Source organism: Andrographis paniculata, unplaced genomic scaffold, assembly GCF_009805555.1.
Source record: "Andrographis paniculata isolate CXL003 unplaced genomic scaffold, ASM980555v1 Contig82END, whole genome shotgun sequence".
NCBI classification, from domain to species: Eukaryota; Viridiplantae; Streptophyta; class Magnoliopsida; order Lamiales; family Acanthaceae; genus Andrographis; species Andrographis paniculata.
This window is the reverse complement of record NW_026137620.1, coordinates 646,378-668,715: the sequence shown is the minus strand read 5'-3', so window position 1 is coordinate 668,715 and position 22,338 is coordinate 646,378. Positions and strand designations below refer to the sequence as shown.

At 36.9% G+C, this 22,338-nt stretch overlaps 5 protein-coding genes across 12 annotated transcripts; 2 read left to right on the top strand and 3 right to left on the bottom strand.

Annotated features, from left to right (window-relative positions):
* Positions 1 to 3,319, bottom strand: LOC127241475 (uncharacterized). Of its 5 annotated transcripts, none has more exons than XM_051260538.1 (8): positions 3,202 to 3,319; positions 2,993 to 3,110; positions 2,852 to 2,895; positions 2,630 to 2,740; positions 1,870 to 1,962; positions 1,663 to 1,769; positions 1,487 to 1,594; positions 1 to 292 (listed from the first exon to the last, which is right to left on the bottom strand). In XM_051260538.1, exons 1-8 carry the CDS (start codon positions 3,285 to 3,287, stop codon positions 273 to 275), a joined length of 687 nt encoding a protein of 228 aa, XP_051116495.1. In that variant the 5' UTR covers positions 3,288 to 3,319; the 3' UTR covers positions 1 to 272. The 5 variants fall into 5 exon arrangements, with proteins under 5 accessions (XP_051116495.1, XP_051116496.1, XP_051116497.1 ...); XM_051260539.1 differs by having other exon boundaries at positions 1 to 303; positions 1,497 to 1,594; XM_051260540.1 differs by having other exon boundaries at positions 1,497 to 1,594.
* A 734-nt stretch (positions 3,320 to 4,053) lies between these two features.
* Positions 4,054 to 8,855, bottom strand: LOC127241474 (aspartokinase 2, chloroplastic-like). The gene is made up of 13 exons (XM_051260536.1): positions 8,329 to 8,855; positions 8,157 to 8,239; positions 7,610 to 7,650; positions 6,894 to 7,048; positions 6,316 to 6,465; positions 6,111 to 6,206; positions 5,902 to 6,018; positions 5,678 to 5,797; positions 5,505 to 5,597; positions 5,309 to 5,425; positions 5,116 to 5,232; positions 4,645 to 4,707; positions 4,054 to 4,520 (listed from the first exon to the last, which is right to left on the bottom strand). Exons 1-13 carry the CDS (start codon positions 8,728 to 8,730, stop codon positions 4,371 to 4,373), a joined length of 1,704 nt encoding a protein of 567 aa, XP_051116493.1. The 5' UTR covers positions 8,731 to 8,855; the 3' UTR covers positions 4,054 to 4,370.
* A 79-nt stretch (positions 8,856 to 8,934) lies between these two features.
* Positions 8,935 to 11,476, top strand: LOC127241473 (pentatricopeptide repeat-containing protein At5g13270, chloroplastic). The gene has a single exon (XM_051260535.1). The coding sequence runs from the start codon at positions 9,029 to 9,031 to the stop codon at positions 11,279 to 11,281; it is 2,253 nt and encodes a 750-aa protein (XP_051116492.1). The 5' UTR covers positions 8,935 to 9,028; the 3' UTR covers positions 11,282 to 11,476.
* Positions 11,477 to 12,503: 1,027 nt separating this feature from the next.
* LOC127241296 (uncharacterized) lies at positions 12,504 to 18,666 on the bottom strand. 4 transcript variants are annotated; one of them, XM_051260265.1, is made up of 10 exons: positions 17,954 to 18,666; positions 16,577 to 16,818; positions 16,443 to 16,461; positions 16,140 to 16,345; positions 15,925 to 16,034; positions 15,740 to 15,838; positions 15,220 to 15,643; positions 15,048 to 15,145; positions 14,931 to 14,959; positions 12,504 to 14,170 (listed from the first exon to the last, which is right to left on the bottom strand). In XM_051260265.1, the coding sequence occupies exons 1-8, from the start codon at positions 18,664 to 18,666 to the stop codon at positions 15,057 to 15,059; spliced, it is 1,902 nt and encodes a 633-aa protein (XP_051116222.1). In that variant the 3' UTR covers positions 12,504 to 14,170; positions 14,931 to 14,959; positions 15,048 to 15,056. The 4 variants fall into 4 exon arrangements, with proteins under 4 accessions (XP_051116222.1, XP_051116224.1, XP_051116223.1 ...); XM_051260267.1 differs by having other exon boundaries at positions 12,504 to 14,045; XM_051260266.1 differs by having other exon boundaries at positions 12,504 to 13,838.
* LOC127241297 (probable glycosyltransferase At5g03795) lies at positions 12,785 to 14,177 on the top strand. Its single transcript, XM_051260268.1, has 2 exons — positions 12,785 to 13,611; positions 13,688 to 14,177. Exons 1-2 carry the CDS (start codon positions 12,785 to 12,787, stop codon positions 14,175 to 14,177), a joined length of 1,317 nt encoding a protein of 438 aa, XP_051116225.1.
* Positions 18,667 to 22,338: the final 3,672 nt, after the last annotated feature.

Sequence of the window (22,338 nt, the reverse complement as noted above, 5' to 3'; positions counted from 1 at the left end):
CTCCAAAATTTCTATATAAACTAATTTCATTTCTAGAACAAAACTTTCAGCACAGAGCATCACAGTACTAAGATGTCAACAATATTCTTCAAAAAGAGAATCAAATTCTAAAAGAATCATGCACCTTTGAAATTGCATAGGTGATTCTCTGGTGAAGCATCTCAGAATCAGGAAGGATTAGCCTTATGTCCGAAGAAGAATCGGGACCGTCCAATGGTCGGGCGATGCAAGTGTACGATCCAGATTGAGCAGGAGCCGAGGGAGGAAGCATCTCAGGCCATTATTTTAGCATCTGATCAATACCTTATAATGTTTGTGTTAAATGACCAAACTCAAGTCCCACACCGTAAAAATAAGGGGAAAAAAATCATTAGTTATAAATTAACATCTAACCGAGACTTTTTGGAGAAATTTAAAAGCATATACGTGCGGACTTGGTCTAAAGCGGACAATATCATACTAACGTGGAGTTGTTATGACCTAAGTTTAAGCTGATAGGGAAATGCGTCGTTAATTACATATTATATTCTCTTCCAACAATTTCCATCTCTATATATAACATAAGTAAAAGAAAGCGAAAAAGAGTACTATTTATGGTGCTCTAGCCAGAAAAAAATACCATTCCTAAGTTAGGATTGAATAATTGATTCTTGAATTTGTGTATTTTGCGAATTCAAATATGTGAAGGGAACAATCGAACACTAAAACTAATTTGCTAGGTATAGTCTTGGTGCTTAAAACTCCTTCTAAAATTACCCTTTGGATAAGTTCAAAAGTAATTTCGTACGGGCTTGATCTAAAGCGGACAATATTATACTATCATGGATTACCTATTCATAGCAAACTTTTAATCTAAGTTTAAGCTGACAAGGGAACGCATCATTAATTGCATATTATATATTCTTCCAACAGTTTCCATCTCTATATATAACAGAAGAAAAAGAAATAAGGCGAAAAAGAGTACCATTTAGAGTTCTCTAGAGGGGGCAAAATTACCCAATAATGTTTTCATTAAATAACCAAACTCAAGTCCCACACCGTTAAAATAATGGAAAAAAATGGTATAAATTAACATATAACTGAGACTTTATGGAGAAGTCCAAAAACAAATTCCTATAGACTTGTCTAAAAGGGGGAAAATATCATACTAACGTGGAGTAACCCATTCACAATAAACTTTTGATCTAAGTTTAACCTGATCGGAAAATACATTGTTAATTACATATTATATACTTTTCCATCTCTATATATATAACATAAGTAAAAGAAAGACGGCGAAAAAGAGTACCATTTAGAGTGCTCTAGCCAGAACAAATACCATTTCTAAGGATTGAATCATTGATTCTTGAATTTGTGTGTTTTGTGAAATCAAATATGTGAAGGAAACAATTGAACACTAAAACTAGTTTGCTAGGTATAGCCTTCGTGATTTAAAACTACGTATAACATTAATGTGAAGTTCAATGTGAAGTTCCTTCTACAAGACCTTCGAGTACCAGATATTGGAGAGCGATGGAATACTTAGCAGATTTCGACTTCTGATCATTTGCATTATCCGAGTAGTCCTTAAGAATATATGATCCCGAACCATCACCTGAAAAATACAAAAAAAATCAGGGATTCGTAGCAATATAAAAACTGCAAAGGTCAAATGTTATCTACCTTTAATGGTGTAGATGGTGGACATCCATCTCTTGTAAATGTAAAGAAGCCTCGGAGTGTCGCCTTTGTGAGTGTCGGATAATACAAGTTCACAAAGACCATTTTTACTGTTGCAGTAGAAAACTAGAAATATAAACTCAATATAACCAAATTTAAGTAATGTGAATAGATTGATTAAGAACTACGTGCTAAGAAAACAATGCCTACTTAGCATGATTGATGGCATTTCGACAAAGAGCTAAAACTCTAACCATCGCCAAATCCCTTCCTCGAGGGTTGTTGTATCTCTTTTGGCAATTCCTTTAAGAATACGTATTTAAAATGTTAGCAATGGAGAGGAGTGAAGCTGGAACTTGATAATGATGTAATAAAATCAAGAAAAGCAGCCTAAGGATTGATTAACTTATTTCCATATCTATATATATATACATATCTTTGGGTTAGTATTTCATATATGCATATTCAACAACTATAGGCAGCATATGAACAAATCGATATTTTTAACATAGATTAATATATGCACAACATATTTGACAGCTAAAAAAATGATTTTTAGGGTGCAAAAAACATTACTTTTCGAACAACCTAACTAAATTACAAAATAACACATCAATTATCCAAATGAGTATGCTAAGAACACTCAACAACTTGTCTTGTTTCGGCATCTCATACATATATACACACACACACACACACACGTATTCAACATTATTACAATCAACCAATAAATACATTCGTCGTGTAACTTCTAATTATGTAGGAACAACATATGATTATTGTCAAAACACCATATCGTATATCCAAATTCAGCATATTCAACCTAAAAAAACATATGTAAATCACTACAATGGATTCATACATACACACACACACACATTGGCACATCAAATAAATCATACACAGTTTCCAACACATAACTACATAATGTACAAAATGCAAAGCTCCATCATGGAAGGAGTAACTTCACCTTTCATCAAAAAAATCCCCAAAATCGTCGATAATAACAGATGCAGGGAAGGAATGGTGTAAGTGGAATGCTGCAAAATATTTCTTGATGCCTTCATCATCATCTACATATCTTTAAGCAAATGTAATTGCAAAATATTACCATTACCACAACTTTGAGTTATGAACAGACTAGCAGAATTAAACCAACAGCATCAAATGCTTCCCGGTAGAATTCACTTACTTCATTTGAATTCTTCGGAATATGTCGGAGGATGGATCAACACCCTGCAATTCACAGCCAGAAAAGGTTTCCATGACACTTGTTAAACAGGAAAATTAGAAAAACAAAGGAAATGTGAAAAATACGAAGGAAACGCTGAACCTGAGAGAGGAATGGGGGATTTGCTTCCAGCTTGCGCCTATTGCAGAGAATGACGACGGAACCGCCGCCCTCGGCTAGAGTGTTCAACGCGAATTGGAAAAGCAGTGAGGTCTTACCACTGCGCAAATGGTAAATCCGATTCAATTAATAATTTAATACATGCTTATACTACAAACATTGAGATCAAAAAGAAGGCGGAGATGGATTACGAAGAAGGCGGACCGGAGAGGAGCACAATGGGGTCGGATTGGGTCCTCGGCGTGCGGTGGCGCGTGAAGAAAAATCTCTCCGCCATTTTCGTGTATATTTTTATGATTTTTTAATTTGTTTTTATATAGAAAAAACCATTTAAATATTTATTTTTATTATAAATATTATACTATTAAAGTTTATTATCTATTTTAGAAATAAATACTACTTTCAATCTGCTAAATTTAATTATATTTATTCTTTTTTTATTTGTTGTTATATATTTTTTATTTAACAAATAATTTTTAAGTATTCTTTAATTTATACCCTGTACCCTTCAACATTTGTATATATATTATCCATATCTATATATTCAGTTTATTTAAAATTTTATTTCACCTTGTTAATTCACTTTTAATTTTTTTTTAAATATTTTTACTTTAGTTTACAATAAATCGATACTATAACATTACATATTCAAGATGTATATATATACTATAATATTACATATTCAAGTGTATATATATATATTTTTAATGACAGAGAGATTACCGTTTACTAATATTTATTTTTTTATTTTATAAGACGATGTAAAAGATTATAAAAATAATAAATTAATAATTTTGAAAAAACTATTTATTTATTTATTTTTAAAGAACACACCCTTAATTAGCGACAGATAAGTATAATTTAATAATTTGATGATAATTATATTATAATATTATTTAAAATAAAAAGATGTTTATGTTTGTAGTCCTCTAATTTACTGGCTATTAGATGTAGATTTGGCTGTCTATTAGATTTGGCCGGAATTTATCCCAAATATACTTAAGTTTTAATGTATATATATATAAAGTTTTCCACAAAATGTGTTGTGGAACCTAAAAATTAGGATATTAGTTTTCAGAAGTTTATCCAAAATGCACCAGGATAGCAGCTGTGATCCCACATTATTAAAATAAAAATAAAAATGACAGGCAATATTGCAGTGAATCACAAAGCTACAGCAACAATGCATAGATCCACACAAATGCTACAATGACAAATATCATTATTTTTCCAGGTGACCAAAATTGAAATAAAATTCAAAATATCCTCATAATAAAATGATAAATAATATCACCGATCATAACAAGATTGGGGATAATTGTCCTCACCTGAATCATGTGCTGAAAACTAGAAGCAGTTCTTAGCTCGTAACAGCTTCCATGGAGCCATTGTTGAATGCACCATCACTCCCCAACCCCATTTCGATTTCGGTGCTCTCGAAGAACGATCGATGAAGGGCCTTCACGCATTGCTCTGCTTCGCTATCGTTTACAATAAGCGACATGTTAACCTGTAGGGAAAACAAAAAAAGAAAATGAATGCGAATAGTTTCCGGTTGGGGCATTTCTGTAGAGTCAGTAAAGTTATCGAAAGTTTGCTGTGTGTGAATTTCAGTTTCTTGTTATATCATTTACCTTCGATGCGCCTTGGGAGATCATCTGGACATTCACGTTCATTCTCCCGAAAACATTGAAGGCCTGACGACGACAATAAGAAGTGAAGAAGGCTTATATATATATATATATATGTATATGTAGGTGGCAGCTATAGTGCTGAATGTAAAATTCAACACTGTGTTGAATAGCACACCGTGTACTAACGGACAACACACGGTATTACCAATAATATGCGTTAATATAATACAAATACAACACATGACCTAATAGCACATGATATAGTCTTATACAACACATACAGTAGTTGATTTTAGCACATGACATACTCTTATTCAGAACACGCTGTAATTATGAACAAACAACAAATGCTTTTATTACAAACAACGCATGCTGAATGTAATAAAGGCATGTGTTGTTTCTGTATTTTACGTATGCTGATTTAGAATATGTAGGGATCGAGGTGGAAACAACAGACGAGAGGATTTATACCTTTTCTAGTATCAACGATGACTGATGGACATTTCCGATGAGGGAGATGATAGACCGGCGTGGCAAGAGTTTCACCACTGCGATTTTCCCGAGCTTTTCAGTCACACGGTCCAGTTCCTATATAAACACACAAATGGTTATCAATGGTTCGAATGTCTGTTCGACTAATGGTGGGAAAAAGCCTTGAACTTGCCTGCTGGATGAGTTCCCTGCTCCAAATTTTAGACGGGTCGAGGGTAAGAGAGATGCTGACTTCGCTAGTCGCCACAACGTCTACAGAGATTCCCAGATCTTCGAATATAGAGAATACCTGAACGTGTAAGAACGAATGAATAAATAGACAAGAACGTCGATCCACGGTTAGTGAACAAATAGTGGCACGTTTCTACCTTTGCGAGGAATCCGAACTGACCCAACATTCGGGTACTAACGATATCCAGCATAGTGACATTTTGTTTCAAGACTATACTGGTAAGCAAAACCTGCCGTTTATTCGTTATTAATAGGTCGAATTCTTCAGGATTATAATCCAAATAGCGTTCGAATGTCACAGAAACCACACCTTGGACATGTCTCGATTTCCCGTAATGAGAGTGCCAGAAGCTTTAGGATTGTACGAGTTCTTAACCCTGACTGGAATATTAGCATCCATGGCTGGTCGCATGGACTGCGGGTGCAATACCTGCAGAAAAATGGCTTAAATCTCAATCCGTTTCTAAAAATTGACTAATCTATTCTGCAGCAGCACGGCAACAGTAATACCGCCGATACAATAATGGTTTAAACCTGAGCTCCAAAATATGCAAGCTCTGTGGCCTCTTCGAACGTCAAACAAGGCACGGGTTTTGCGTTGGGATGAATAGTGGGATCACATGTGAGCACACCATCAACGTCTTTCCAGACCTGTATAGATTTCACATTGGTGCTCAATCGTCTTATTTACTTTTTTGAACAACATCCATTGGCTACAACAAATCCTGAAATTTAGTTTGCACCTGAATCTCTCGTAAACCCAAAGCTCTGCCGATGGTGGTAGCTGTCAGATCACTACCACCTCTGCCCAAAGTGGTGATTTCACCCGACTTGCATCCCTGCAGATGAAAAATCATCAAAATTATTTTTACTAGGCTGGAAAACAGATTAAACCTCGAGCAATTTATGTAGCAGGAAGACATTTGCAGCTTTAAGAAGGAGACAGACCTTTCCGAGGAAGCCAGTAACTACAGGAATTGAACGATCCTTAGTCCAGTCGACGTCTAATTTACTGGCAACAGCATGGTATGTTTCATCGAGAATTTCTGCGTTTGTGAAATCATCCGTAGTGACAAATCCAATGCGAAATGCATCATACTGCAGCAAATACAGACCACTATAAGTTCATTCGATATTATTATGGACCGAACAGAGATGACTAAAGATACTATTGCTTCAAAACATGACAATTGCAAGTGTACATTTAGGTAACCTAACCAAACAGTCCTTCGATATCTGCTAATTTCACTACTTATTAGATTTGTATTAAAACATTTTGCTTTCACCCAAGGGTTCGTCATTTGTATAAAAAGCTTTTGTTTCTGAAGTTTCGGTATATTTTGAGTATGAAATTCAGAAAAATTTCAACATGGGATAGTAGATGTGAAAAACATACTTGCCGTGCTTTGACGCCAATTTTGTATTCGTCATTTGTATAAAAAGCTTTTGTTTCTGAAGTTTCGGTATATTTTGAGTATGAAATTCAGAAAAATTTCAACATGGGATAGTAGATGTGAAAAACATACTTGCCGTGCTTTGACGCCAATTTTGTTTAGATAGGCAGCAAAGATTCTTGTAGACATGCACTCTCCAAATGACACGAGTTTATCTTGAGTTCGAAGAGTCAACTCCTTCAATCTAGCAATTCCGTTCAAAAGCAACTCCAGCTCTTCCAACTGCTCTGAAAAAAGCTACGAGCATTATGCCAAAAGATATACATACCAGGCAATAAAGCCGATACACACCTAGTTAAAACTCGACAGTACAGGAAGGAATAAATTATTGGCAAAACAGGCCGACCTAAATGTCTATTTATTAACAAAATAAACGACGTCTTCCAATGTTTCCCTTTAGTATGTATTTTCACATAATTTTTTCTATCCCAAACAACTGAAAATAATGTATGAAGATACCCACGAATTTCCGGACACTAATAATGGACTAGATACTAGTTAGTTTGCTTAGTCTAAACTGGCGTCGCATATTGAGTTTGTCAAAAAATAATTTGGTAGATCTAGAAGCCAAAAAAGCAACCCATGACAAAACCTTCTTACGAAGATAATATCACATTCGAAACCACCTTCAACCTCCACAAGAAAGACACAGCCGAACACCAGGCTTAGCAGGCAGTCATTAGCAGCCCAGATCGATAAAAATGTTATGATGCATAGCCATCGTTCCACCATACATAAATTATAATTACGACAAAAGTAAAAAACTAAAAGAACAATGCAATTCTCACCAGATATCACAGAGGCATCCAATCCGAGCTCCTTTACTGTCCTGAAATTAAAAAAAGAAGAAGAAGAAAAGACAAGCCATTCATTCATCAAATTCAAATCTAATCAGCTGGTTAATCGAATAGTTCTACACTATACAAGGTCAAAGACACATTCAACCTCAATTGGAGCAATGATCGATAAATACAAACAGAAAAGACACCATTTTTCATGCGACACATAAAATTTCACCAAAATTATTAAATCAAGAAGCATTGAATGAACACAATTGAACCAAGCCATCGAATCCAAGCTCCTTTACTGTCGAGAATTTAAACAAGAAGAAGGAGAAGAAAAGACAAGCCACTCATTCATCAAATTCAAACCTAATCAGCCGGTTAATCGAATAGTTCTATGCTACACAAGGTCAAAGGCACATTCAACCTCAATTGAAGAATGATCGATAGATACAAACAGAAAAGACACCATTTGTATGTGATGCATAGAATTTCCTCGAAATTATCAAATTGGGAAGCATTGAATGAACACCATTGAACCAAAGACCTTTACCTAAGATGATGTTCCTTTATAAAGGCCAGCTCCTCAATCTCCATAACGTTACAGTATCCACAGCTCAGAGCTTTCTCTCCTGCCTGAAATTCAATCACTTTTAACCAATTACAGCCAAAGAATTTACTTATATATGAATAATAGAATAAACTTAAATGGCAGTTTTGTATACACGGAGGAGCTTATTCGTAGTCTTTCCCATGGCGGACAGAACAATAACTGGCCTTTCCTCCGGGAAGCTGAGGATGAGATGAGCAACCTCTATCATTCTCTCCGCCGACGCCACCGACGATCCGCCGAACTTCATCACGCAAGTCAATCCCTCGGCAGCATTTTCACCACAGGAGAGACTCGATTCATCAAATGTAACAAAATCCGCACCTTTTTTGCAGCAGATCGGCGTTTTCCGATCAACGGCGGTGAATAACCGACACCGGGAAGAGATATCGACGAATTGACGACGGTTGCTGAAGATGACAAGCGGCGGTTGTCGGAGGTGAGGGTTTTGGCGGAACTCGCCGTCGCATCTACAACCGAAATTTCGTGAACTGCATTGGCTTGACAAAATCGACATTCTTCAATTTGCGAGGTTGAATGAAGGAGAATTGAATCCCTTTGTGAAGAACAATCCTCCTCCTCCTCGCCTATCGAACTTCAGAAATGCAAAAACCTGCGGCTTCACAGCGTTAGGGTTTATCGTCGTGTAGCGCAACTTTAGAAGGCCGTGTTTGGATTGCTACTTATTTGAAAACAACACTTCCTCCATAATCTACTCATATCCAAACGCCTCCTTACCAACATTCCCAGATGTCGTGCATCACACGCGCCGTATCTTTACTCTACTCTCTGATTAGACCTTAGAGAAGTCATCAATGGCGACTCTCAACTTACTCAATTCAAGCCTTTCCCAATCACGGCTGCTCCAATCCGACAAACAATCAAATCTAAAAACTGCAAATTACCGCCAGATTCCTTCATGGATATCCCTCAAACCAACCAGCTCCGCAGTCAAAATCGCCGATACTCACCGCGGCGATGTCGAGAACGTCCATTTAATCTCCCTCTGCAAGCAGGACAAACTCAAGGAAGCTCACGAATTCCTTCTTGAAATGGAACGTTGCAACGTCTCCGTCGCTCCACAATCTTACAAGCACTTGCTCGAAGCGTGCTCGAAGCTGAAATCTCCGACCACCGGGAGGCAAATCCACCGCCGATTAGGGCAGAATCCGCCTGTCTTCATTCTGAATTGGGTGCTCCAAATGTACTGTAACTGCGGCTGTATATCGGACGCTCGGAAAGTGTTCGACGAAATGCCTAAAAGAACATTAGCTTCATGGATCACTATCATATCTGCATACGCAAATTCAGGGCAATCACAGAAAGCATTAGAGCTGTATCTAAGCATTCAAACGTCGGATTCGAAGCCAAATCCTTCGATCTACATCACACTTCTGAAGAATCTTTCAAACATGGAGTTGGGGAAGCAAATGCACTGTCAAGTGATCAAGGCAGGTTATGCTGAAAATGTAGCCATGGAAACCACTCTATGCAACATGTATGTTAATTGTGGGGATTTGGACAATGCCGAGGCTATATTCGATCGAATTAACGGCAAGAACACCGTCTCTTGGACATCGATGATCGTCGGATTTACTCAATCGGGAAGGATCCCCGACGCCCTGAGATGTTTCCGGAGAATGGTGGATGAGGGCGTCGATTTGGACGAGTTCGTTTTTTCGATAACCTTGAAAGCTTGTGCTTCAATGGAGGATTGGAGGACAGGGGAGCAGGTTCATGGTTTAATCGTCAAGCTCGGAATGGAAACGGACGTGTCCGTCGGTACGCCTCTCGTTGATTTCTACGTTAAGCGTCGGAACATCGAATCAGCCGCGCGGACATTTGCGTGCATCGAAAATCCGAACGACGTGTCTTGGAGCGCAATGCTTTGCGGCTATTCTGAAAATGGAGACTTCGAAAAATGCATCGACGTTTTCAAGTCTTTGAGAAGAGAAGGCGACGCCGCGTTGAACGAATTCATTTACACGACCGTTTTCCAAGCCTGCTCTTCGCTCGCCGATTTCGCCTCCGGTTCGCAAGTGCACGCCGACGCCGTCAAGCGATGCTTAATCTCCCGAATGTACGGTGAAAGTGCGATGATCACGATGTACGCAAAATGCGGACGGTTGGATTACGCCTACCGCGTTTTCGAATCCATCGACGAGCCTGACACCGTCGCGTGGACAGCCATGCTTGCGGGATACGCGTACCACGGCTACGCGTCCGAAGCCGTGACGCTTTTCGACAAAATGCGGACGTCCGGCGCGAGAATAAATCCCGTTACGTTCGTCGCCGTGATCACGGTTTGTAGCCACGCGGGTCTCGTCGAAGAAGCAAATGGATACTTACAATCGATGCGGAGCAAGCATGGCTTCGAGCCGAATCTCGACCACTACAACTGCGTAATCGACGCGTACGCTCGAGCGGGGCGGCTTACGGAGGCGGCGAATATGATAACGGCAATGCCGTTCGAACCAGACGCGATGAGCTGGAAAAGCCTACTCGGGGGCTGCTCGATCCACCGGAATTACCAGCTCGGGAAAACCGCGGCGGAAAAGCTGATCCAGCTCGATCCGAACGATACAGCGTCGTACATCCTGCTGTTCAACTTGTACGCCGCGTCGGGGAGATGGGACGAGGCGGCGAACGTCAGGAAGGCGATGGCGGGACGGGGATTGAAGAAAGAGATCGGCTGCAGTTGGATTACCGTTAAGGGATGCGTACACCGATTCATCGTCGGCGATCGACACCATCCCCGGACGGATGAGATTTACGGGAAACTCGAGGATTTGAGATTCGGCGGCGACGGAAGCGACGACGGAGGGGAGATTGCGGTCGAGAGGGCGCAACAGGCGCTCGTACACAGCGAGCGGCTGGCGATCGTTTTTGGATTGATCTCGACAGAGGATTCGCCGGTGGTGGTGTTTAAGAACCTCCGGGCGTGTAGGGGCTGCCATGAGTTCGGGAAGTATGTGTCGGCGGTCACCGGCCGGAGGATTGTCGTCCGAGATTCTAGTAGGTTCCATCACTTCAGCTCCGGCCAGTGTTCTTGCGGCGATTACTGGTGATCCAGTCTAGGGGTGTTGAACTACTTCTGAGTATATGTTGTTCAAGTTCCACTCAAATATGGTATTAGTATGTATACGAATTGGTTGGTCTAAAATTCGAGTTAAAATAGTAGCTTGAACTAAGTTTGAAATCGAGCTCCTTTGGTTTAAATTTTGTACATATTATATATTTGTTGATATAAAACTTAAATAAATATTTTCTGGGACAATTTTTACCTTTTTTTAGTTACAATTTTTTTATTTTTAATAAAACTTACTAATCAAAACATATTCAATAAATATTAATATATAACATGCAAAATAATTGAACATATGCTTTTAGCTACAAACAAATCAAATAACGGGCTGGTGATGCTATCTTTATCTAATTTTAACTCTAAATATAGAGTTGCTATACTAATTTTATTTTAATCATAATTTTATTTTTCATTATCATTATCCAAATATTTAATTTTTTATATTATTTTAAATAATTTTTTATTTTTATAATATAAAATATTTTTTTAAAAAAAAATTTAGAAAAATAAAAAATAAATTTAAAAGTTAAAATTACAAAATTACAATATATATATTTTTTTTTAAAAGAGAAAAATAGAAGACAATGCCGTTTTTGTTGTTGCACTATATCATCACAAAAAATGGTGCAGAATTCCACCAGGCAGTGGGTTGGAGATGGCCAAGATTTATTTAACAGCTCTAATTAGTCGTTGGCCAAGCCGTTGTAGAAGATGAAAGCGGAGAATGGAAATAAGATCCTGACCGTTGGATCTGGCTCGGGGTGTGTGGTGGGACCCGTGGTTGGTTGGGGTGGGGACGGTATAAATACCTCCCGCTGCGGATTGGCGGGACTACAGAAATTAAAAGCGCTTTAATGGCTTGCACTTTCTCTCACCAACTCCTTTATTGTGTCTGCTTCGTCTCGTGTTTGCTGCTCTCGACGTCTCCAGCGGTCGTCCCTTCTCTGCAAGTGTCTCCTCCGGCGACGCCTCAGCCGTTTCCGCCGCCGTAGGTTTCGCTGTTGCAGTGTAAGTGCTCCTCACTGTAGTCTGGTTCAGTTTTGTGGTTTTGTATGTTGTTGAAGTGATTGCTGGAAATCTTTCTTTGTTTTCGATGCTGAATTTGCTGAAATCTCTCGGATGAGGTATGGATTTGAGATTGTTGGTCTGAACTTGGATTTGTTTCTAGGTTTTATACCCTCGGTGCGAAATCTTACGCGATAATCTTACTGTTGGTAAAATCAGATCTACCGATTTTTGATTCACGTGGTTTTTCTCATACAAGCGTCGTCACTTTTCATACATGCTCTGAATGAAGCTGATTCATGTTGTGTTCATCTGCGATAGTTAATTTCTTATTGTCACCTTCTGGTGATGTGATGTTGTTCTGATCCAAGCGTCTGTCACATTTTATACATGCTCTCAATGAATCTGATTCATGTTGTGTTGATCTGCGACAGTTAATCTTTCTTGTCATCTTCTGGTGCTGTAATGACTGTTAGGAGCAATGATCTTATGCATCTGCGGCTTACGGAGATTGATGCAGCTTCGTGTTCACTATCGGAACAATTGGAATCCGTACTTTCTTCTCTTTGCACAATCTGTGATCCTTTTGTTCGTCTTCTTCACGAGTTTCGTACTCTGGTCTGAGATTTTACTGACCAATGAGGCTAACATTGTAAAGGAATTTCAGCTTAAGACAGAGGGGACGCCCAAAGAGATTCACAACTGTTCATTAGAATTATATTGTGACTGCAACACCACGCAAGGATGCCCTTATCACGATTGGGAACTTTTCAGTGTAGATTATCAAGAGATGATAAAGAAGCTCAAGATCTTTGTGTACCCAGAGAATGACAATTCATCTCCACTTGCCCGAATCTTTCTTCCCCATCCTAATCTGATGGATCCAAAAATCGGGAATTATTTCAGCGAGCATGCATTTAAGATTGCTCTTGTAGACAGCTCCCTTGTTACTGCAAATCCCGAGGAGGCTCACTTCTTCTACATGCCTTTTTCCATCAATGTGATGCGTAATCATCCGCACGTGCATTCAGAGTCCGCCATTTCCAAGTTTGTTGCCAACTATGTTACGAGGATTAGCTCTCGATTACCCTTTTGGAATGCATCCGGAGGTGCTGATCACTTCTTTGTTTGCTGCCATTCAGTTGGGCGCGATGCTGCCTCCCTCCATTTTGGTCTGCGCAACAATGCCATTCAGATCACTTGTTCGTCGAACTATTTCCAGAGGCTTTTCTCTGCACATAAAGATATAGCATTGCCTCAAATTTGGCCTCGCCCCCATGATGAATCCTTGAATCCTCCAAATGCAAGGTGTGCCGTGCTTTCCTACAATTCTACATATATATATACGTCATTAATGGATTTGCTATATAATGTATAATCGCAGGAACAAACTTGCCTTCTTTGCTGGTCGGGTTCAAAACTCAGCTATCCGACAAGAGCTGCTAAACCTATGGGTAAACGATACTTCCTTTAGCATATTCTCCGGGCCTCCATCTTTTCCCTACGAAGAAGGATTCCGGACAAGCAAATACTGCCTGCATGTAAAGGGCTACGAGGTAAATACAGCCAGAGTAATGGACGCTATCCACTTTGGTTGTATTCCCGTCCTAATATCCAATTACTACGACCTTCCGTTTGCTAATGTCTTGGATTGGAGCAAGTTTTCAATCATAGTTAACCAAAGGGATATCGCTCTCCTGAAGCACATCCTGACATCTGTGTCCGAGCAGATGTACACATCGCTGTATCGAAACTTAGTTATGGTTAGGAAGCACTTCAGGTGGCATACTGTCCCTGTGGATTATGATGCCTTTTACATGACTGTGTATGAGCTATGGCGGAGAAGAGGATTGCTTCGGATCCGGACCTTATAAACCAGGTATGTTCAGTTTTAACAGCAATATATCTTTATTGCATGTAGTCTACACCATATATATTTAGACAAAATATCATAAAATCCACTTATGCTTTATGAAAATGGCACGAAACCCCCCATTATTTAAAAATTGCTGTTAGACTCCCTTATGGTTTTAAAAATTTTGTATTTAACCCCCTTTCCACTATTAGTTAACAGCGATATACGCCCTAATTTCGAAGGTAATACAGAAGTTCAAGCCACCATTCACTAATAATGAAAAGAGGTTTATATGCAAAAAATTTTAAACCGTAAAGGAGTCTGATGCAATTTTTAAACAATAGGGGATTTCGTGCAATTTTCATAAACCACGGGTCTGTTTTATACTATTTCGCCAGATATTTAAGATACAATTATTCTTTCCAGTCATCTAGGGAAGCTAGAATTAAAATGAGTCGAATTGCTACAGTTGACATAGATCACAAGCATCATTGGATAACCAATATGTGTGTTTGATATAAAAGATTAGCTACACATTTCAAGTAGGAGTTACATGTATAAAAGAAACCAATCTGATCCCCTTTCTCTTAAGGTAAAGGGATGAAAGTGATACACAACAACATATATGTACTGATTCTGTATAACTAAATATGCTTCCTGAAGAATTCCCCATGTGTCAAAAAACTAGCAATGTGCAGAAATGCTCTATCTAAGCTCTATAAAGCACCACTATTTTATCGCCTAGAAAAATTTCGCAAAAATTTCTTATTACCTCACAAGGTTAAGTTGCATTGTTGGCTCCTGTAGAGAAAGATGAAGTTGTAAGTGCATTAGAATTCCTTAATGGATTAAAGAGGCGATTAAGATTATGCAATGGGCAGCGTCTCACCTGATTGTGTTAAGGATTAAACAAACTTGTGCCGCTAATACTCATTGCTGTAACAACTATGGAGGTTGTCACAAAAGCAAGCCACAACAAAGTTGATCCTACGAAGTAGCGGCCGTTAGTAATGAATAATGAAATAGTTATGAGCACAACGTGAAGGGTAGTTAGAATTTACCTTGAGAACTAGTGTCTTTACTAGAAGGGATCCGTTGTCTGGATTCAACGGGACGTGTATTTGGTTCTAAAGCTTTACCAGATGCTCCCACATCTATAGGCTTGCCATTAGTAGTCTCGGACGTTACTATACCTTGAAATTCCTCACTTAATAACAAGGCAGCAAGGACATTCATGAAAGTTTCTTTCTCCGATTCTATGCCCTTCTTACTCCACTCAGGGATTCTGACATTAGGTTCATCAGAATCAGACAACTCATCCTCTACTTTCTCGGACCTTTCGTCTTCTTCATCCTCGACATAGGCTTTGTACGTCAAACGCAGTAGGATTTCGCCAGCTGATCTATTCCCAAAAGGGCTCCAACCTCCTTTAATTGCCACTAGTCTGTCTGCTGGAACAGTGTCTTTTAGAGATCCAAGATCAACCTTAAAATAAATTACGACGTCAGGTTTAACAATGTAGGATGTGATGTTATCGATAGTTACTATGTCTTAGGTAAAATAAATGCAAAGAGGCCTTACCTCTGCAGTCCCGACAATCAAGTCGGTGAATCCTACAGAATCCTTAACTTCAAGGCATAGTTTTTCCTTCTTAGGGTCTGCAACCAATATGTGAAAATCCTGTGATATACAATCAGGTAGTGTTAGGAAAAGAATTAAAACTATGCCTCCTCGTGAAACATACATCAAGCAAATGAAGAACTCGCCTGATTCCAGATAGGTTCGCCAGGGGGTCCAATCACAGTAGTTTGGCTGTTTCGTTTACTACGTATCACCTGGTCCCCCAATTTTAGAATCACGTACGGATCAGTTTTGCCTGTGACGTCACAAGACAACATTTGTAAGTGTAACTCTAGAAGAAAATAGGGAGAGTTAACATCCCCATGAAGAGCCAATAACTGTGTGATTATAATCCACATACCATAGAATATGTAGCTTAGTTTTCGAGCATCTAGTAGTGTTATAGACAGCTCTCCAGAAAAATCATTGTTTCCCTCTTGCATTTCTCCAGATTTGGAATCTTCCCGAACTGGTCCAACAGCTTCACCCTTTTGAAAATCTAGAACTATTTTTTTGGGACGCACGAATAACTTAGGTAAATCCCCTGTGAGAAGTTTTGTCAAAAACCTGGAGATGAAACAAGAACACTGAATTTGGAAACAATAGGCGGGTATCGTTTAAAAATAAATTAAAGAAAATCTAGAAATGGTAAAACATCACTTACATTGAGAGGACAGGTATGGCTGATCATTTCAAATAACACCGGAAAGGAACAAAGCAAAAAACACAAAGTTAGTCTGTTTGCTCCATATATGTCGTCAAATGGTAGCATAGATTACATGAACAAAATTAACATACCCATTAGGTTGAATAAGCGAAAGAGTGATAACTCAAACTTTATCTTCGGAAGTGAAACAAAAGCCCATGAGACAGCTCCCACCCATGGCTCTGTAGCTATTAGCCGCAGTTTGACCCATAATTCACCATCAATATCAAAGTTCCGGACACCCACCGGCACAATTATAGGAAGTTTACTAAATTTAAGCGACAAGAGTAGAAGCATACGTGCACCACCAGAGTAGCGAAGGCCTATTTGGTATCTTATCACCAGGAAAAAGCAAGTGTTAAAATTTTTTAACACACATCTAATGCTAATCTAGATGAAAAAAAATAGCTCAGATATGATATGTTTCTCGAGTACTTAGCTTAGGTAGCATTCAGTACATTGTTACTAGGGTTCACTAGTACACCAAATCTCCGATAAAATAGATTTCGGATTTTTAGGTTACTAATACTACCACATTACACGATGCTTGGCATATTGGAACCCATCATCGGATCCATTGCTGAATGTATTTATTTCGGCGAGTTGCCAACAAAATGGTCATATTGATTAACAAAATTGTATGATCACTTAACAAAATATCCATCTAATGGAAGCACTATGTAAACTATAGCAACTATATATATGCCCAAAATTTATATTTAAAACATCATGACTAACACATATATTTCCTTTTAAAAAGTCAAATTCAAAATAACCCAAAAAAAGGGCAAAACAACTCAAACACATTGCTTAATAAAATTGTGGGATAAAAGGATAAAATAGATACTCTCTCCGTCCCACATTTTGTGTCCGGTTTACATAGATATTAGAAAATTTAGGTAAAGTATAATTAGTAAGTAATTAAAAAATGTATTAGTAAATACAACTATTGTATAGTAAAACTAATTATATATCAAGATTAAGATAATTAAATAGTATAATTAAAATTAAAAATTTATAAAATATGAAATTTAAAATGTCATTAAAGTGTATGATTATATTTTCTAATAAAATGACAAATAAGGTAAGGCTGACAGAAATGACAGAAATAAAAATAGTGGATGAAAAGATGAGACGTAGGAGCATTTTGTTAGCTGAACCTACAACTTTGTCGAGCAAATTGAGCTCCATAACCCAATCTAGTTATCGACAACACATCAGCATTTGATCCGCACCCAATCTTGTCAGATTTTCATTTATCGAGTTCACATGTAGGGGAAAAGTCGAAAAAAAGTCATCTAGTATCATGGAATTCACAAGATCCTTGCAATCCACATGAACCTCCTTAATTCTTTACTATCAAATAGTTTCATACCAAACGAGACACAGATTCTATAAACACCAATTCTCAAGCATAGTAAAGATAATCAAAATGCTCGAAAACCAAAAGGCAGTAAATAAACACTCACTGCAAGTCATTGTCGCGGCGCGAAGTCCGGCGTTCGACGCTCCTAACCGACAACGGCTCATCCCCCAACTCAAACTGCTTTATCTCCACCCTCTGCACATAATCTGGCTTCTGCAGATTATCAATAACTGGCTGCAACAATCCTACTATCCAATTCTCAATCCCTCCCCTGTACACCTTCCACAGCTTCCCCAACACCATGTTCACCCACTCCACCGACTCCTTCCTCTGCAAATCCTTGTCCAGAAACAACCAGACTCCCCCTCCGCCGCTGCCGGAGATAAAACTCTCCGCCTCCCCACCACCACCGCCGCCGCCGATAGACTTCCCCAGCCTCCAAACTTTGTCGAAAACAACACCGACGAAGAAGAAAAACGTAAATAGGAAAAACACATTGCTGTTTAGTAATGGCGAAGGAAATGGATGAATGAACCCTAACTCGTTCCTCAGTTTATCTACAATAGGATCCTGACCTACACTGCTACTGTAATACTTTCTACCGTAACTCACAGGTTCTTCATCGGCGAATCGCTTTAGTATTACGCCTCTCGCCGCGGCGGCGGCGCCGCCGCCGGCCGGCGCAGTGAAATCGCGAGACGGAGTCCATTTCGAGCTCCGGACGGCTAATTTTCTGTTCCGGTGAGTGAGATTCTTCTTCTTCGCGGCGTAGGGGGAGAAGGCGGTGGTGTTCAACGGCGGCGACTGCAAAACCATTGAGGTATGGGCAGTCTGTGTGGTTGATAACTGAAAATGTTGGGGAGAAACATGTGAGTTGAGGTTGAGAATGAAATTGTTCTTTCTTATCTGCAGGCTCCGCCGCCGGAAAGTTGGGTAGTGTCGCCGGAGGAAGATTTAGAGGTGGCGGAGGATTTGAGATGAGAAATGGAATTGGAATTCGAGGTCAGGGTTTTAATGCAGATTTCCTTTCAATACGTTACATATAAATATAATATAAATATGAATATATAGGATTTGGTTATTTATTAATGAATAATATTATTATTGCTATTCAACTTTATTATTTCCTTTTTGGGTAGTGAGGTTCGGTAATGATAGGGAGATAGGCGTCGTGCGGTGCGTCATTCTTCATTAATTAAGAAACGCGATTCACATGGGCGGTGCATAACGCGTTACTTTCTTAACGCAGCTATTACAAATAATGTGGTTTTCTTTACGTAAACAAATTTAAAAGTATTGGTACACCATTATTTACCAATAATTACTTAAAGAAATATTATTATGTTAAATAGTATTGGAAAATAGGGTTCAATAATAATAATAAAATAAGAGGGTTAAACACTTCGAAATCAACTCAACTCACCGTTTTTAATTGATGTTGAATAATAGTCTCACTTAAAAGCTCGAACTTTTAGAAAAATGTAAACATTAATTATACATCCGCAAACATGAATTTCAACCGTAACACAACTCATACTCTCTCTGTCCCTTTTCAACCGGGTCTTTTGGGATTTTATAATAAATTAAAAAATAATAGTACTTTTATTGGTTAGTGGAAATGTAAGTGTTTTTTACATTTTATTCGTTTGACTTTATGTATAAAGTAATTGTATGTGTAACAATATATTTGTAATTTAAGTAAAAGTTAAAAGATATTTTGGTATTAGTGTATGAATATTTTTTCTAAAATAGAAAAAAAATACTTTGAAGTGGAACAAACAAAAATAAAAATAGTAAAATAAATACTTTGAATTGAGACGAATGAAATATGTTTTATAAAGGTCATCACAAACACGTACTAATAGCAGTATCAACAACTAGCCCACAGTAATGTAGTTCACAAATTGGATCTCTGAAAACTCTTTCCTTTGGTGAGTCTTTAGTTAATTTTTCTATGTAACACAAGTTAGAGGTGGAGAGAGACATTGGTGAGAGCTCGAACAATGATTTCTCTCTATAAAATTAGACTCACATTTGCTTACACACAACCAAGATTGTTCCCTCAGTGTATACAACACTATGGTTGAATGAGAAAAAATGGATCAAATTAAATTCCTTAGCGCTGAAATAAAATGAGGAGATTATCCGTGTTTCTAACAAAATGTTCATAATCTTCATTCATCCAATTTGTAATTGAAGATACGAGACACTTGACAAAGACAAATTTAAATATGTTGCAGCATGTGCCTGTCTGCAATTGCCACGGTCAATTTTGCTAATCAAATCAAACACCATGCCAATTTAGCTCAAAAAAATACTCCCTTCGTCCCATGTAAGACACGACAATTTAGGTAAAATATAATTAGTAAGTAATTAAGAAGTGTATTAGTAAAAATAACTATAGATTAAGATTAAGATAAGTAAATAGTTTAATTAAAATTAAAAAAAATTATAAAATTTAAAATTTAAAATGCGGTTAAAGTGCATAATTATATTTCCAAAAATAGAAATGACAAGTTAAGTGGGACGGACGAAAATAGAAAATAGAGACAAATTATATGGGACGGAGGGAGTAATGTACTTATTTCTCCATTTTCTATGGTGATTAGACTCTTCGGCATAGTGCTTAAGCACCCTAATCAATAATTAAAAAGAAAAACAAAATGTTCAATATTTTTCTAATACTAATAAATTAAGTAATAAGAAGTTAAAACTAACGGAAAGTGATATGAAGTAAAAAAAAAAAGTACCTTAAATATGAATTTAATTTCCGATGCCTTCAAGTTTTACCTGTCACATTCACACGTGATTTACTTAATATGATTTATTTTATCATACTTAATTTACAGACTATTAAATTCGATCGATAATTTATCTGTAACACAATTGTCGGCCTATATTATTATGTTTTTGGCACAAATTTTTTAGATCTCATCGGCAAGATAACTTATTATTAAATAATTATATTAACACTACTAAGTAATTATTCTCGTTCAAATACTCTTAAGCACAAAAGAACACGCGTAAAATTTCAAATATGTTGAGAATAACGTTTAGGCTAGATTCGTAAGTACTTCCTTTGATTATTTATTTATTTATTAAAAAAATGCATATTGCATTGTTGACGGATAGATAAGCTACAGTCGGCGAATTTGACTTGAAAATACATTTAGTTAGTGTTTGTCTGGGGGTTTGGATTTTTGAGTTGGGATTTGAATAGTAAAAATTTTGAATTTGAATAGTTGTATGATGTGATATAAATAGGTGTTGACGTGATATTTTGAATGAAAAATTGATTTTTAGTATAATATAAAAAATAAAAAATAGGTGTTTGATTTGATATTTTTAAGAGAAAAAAATTGGATGAATAATGTATTCGGAAAAAAATCCCAGGGTTTGGATTTTGAGTTGGGATTTGAATAGTAAAAATTTTGAATTTGAATAGTTGTATGATATGATATAAATAGGTGTTGATGTGATATTTTGAATAGAAAATTGATTTTTAGTATAATATAAAAAATAAAAAATAAGTGTTTGATTTGAAGTTTTCGGGAGAAAAAATGAGATGAACAGTGGATTTAAAATCCAATCCCCCAAAATTAGGGTGTGTTTGTTTGGAGTTTGAATTGACTTGGGATTTGAATAGTAAAAATTTTGAGTTTGAATAATTGTATGATGTTATATAAATAGATTTTGATGTGATATTTTAAATATAAAATTAATTTTAAGTATAATATAAAAAATAAAAAATAAATGTTTAATTTAATATTTTTTTAAAAAAAATAAAATGAATATAATATTTAAAATCCAATCTGCCAGACAATCGCAGCCTAAATAAATGCTATACGTATGTTCACTTTCCAAATACTAACGTGTCTTTGTTAGGAGATTTTTAGAAATTTTTTACTATTTAATAATTTTTCTTCATAAAAATAACGAATTATACTCCTTTAATAAAGATAAAATGATATACATCAAAATGATCATTTATAAAAATTAAAAAAATAACTTCTGATAAAGATAATATTCCATTTATCATAAAAGGTATATATATACATTCATTTTTTTCTATAAAAAAATATACTACGAGAGTGTTCCTATATTTAAAAAAAAAAAAAAAAGCACGATTTCCTAAAAACACATTTTTTCAAAAAATTAATATTATTATACTTTTCCACTATGTGCTATCCTCTTTAACAAAAACTATGGGAGTGTTCCTATAAAAAAAACACAATTTCCTAAAACATACGCCTCCGTCTCAGATACCATGTCCATATTGTCGTTTCTATTCGTCTCACATACTATATCACTTTTCTATTTTAAAAATAATTACACACTTTAATCTCATTTTAAAATTTTTAATTTTTTTAAATTTTAATTAAACTAATTAATTATCTTAATATTAATTTATAATTATTTATATTATAGAATAATTATTTTCACTAATATATTTTTAATTATCTACTAATTACATCCCTTCTAAAATAC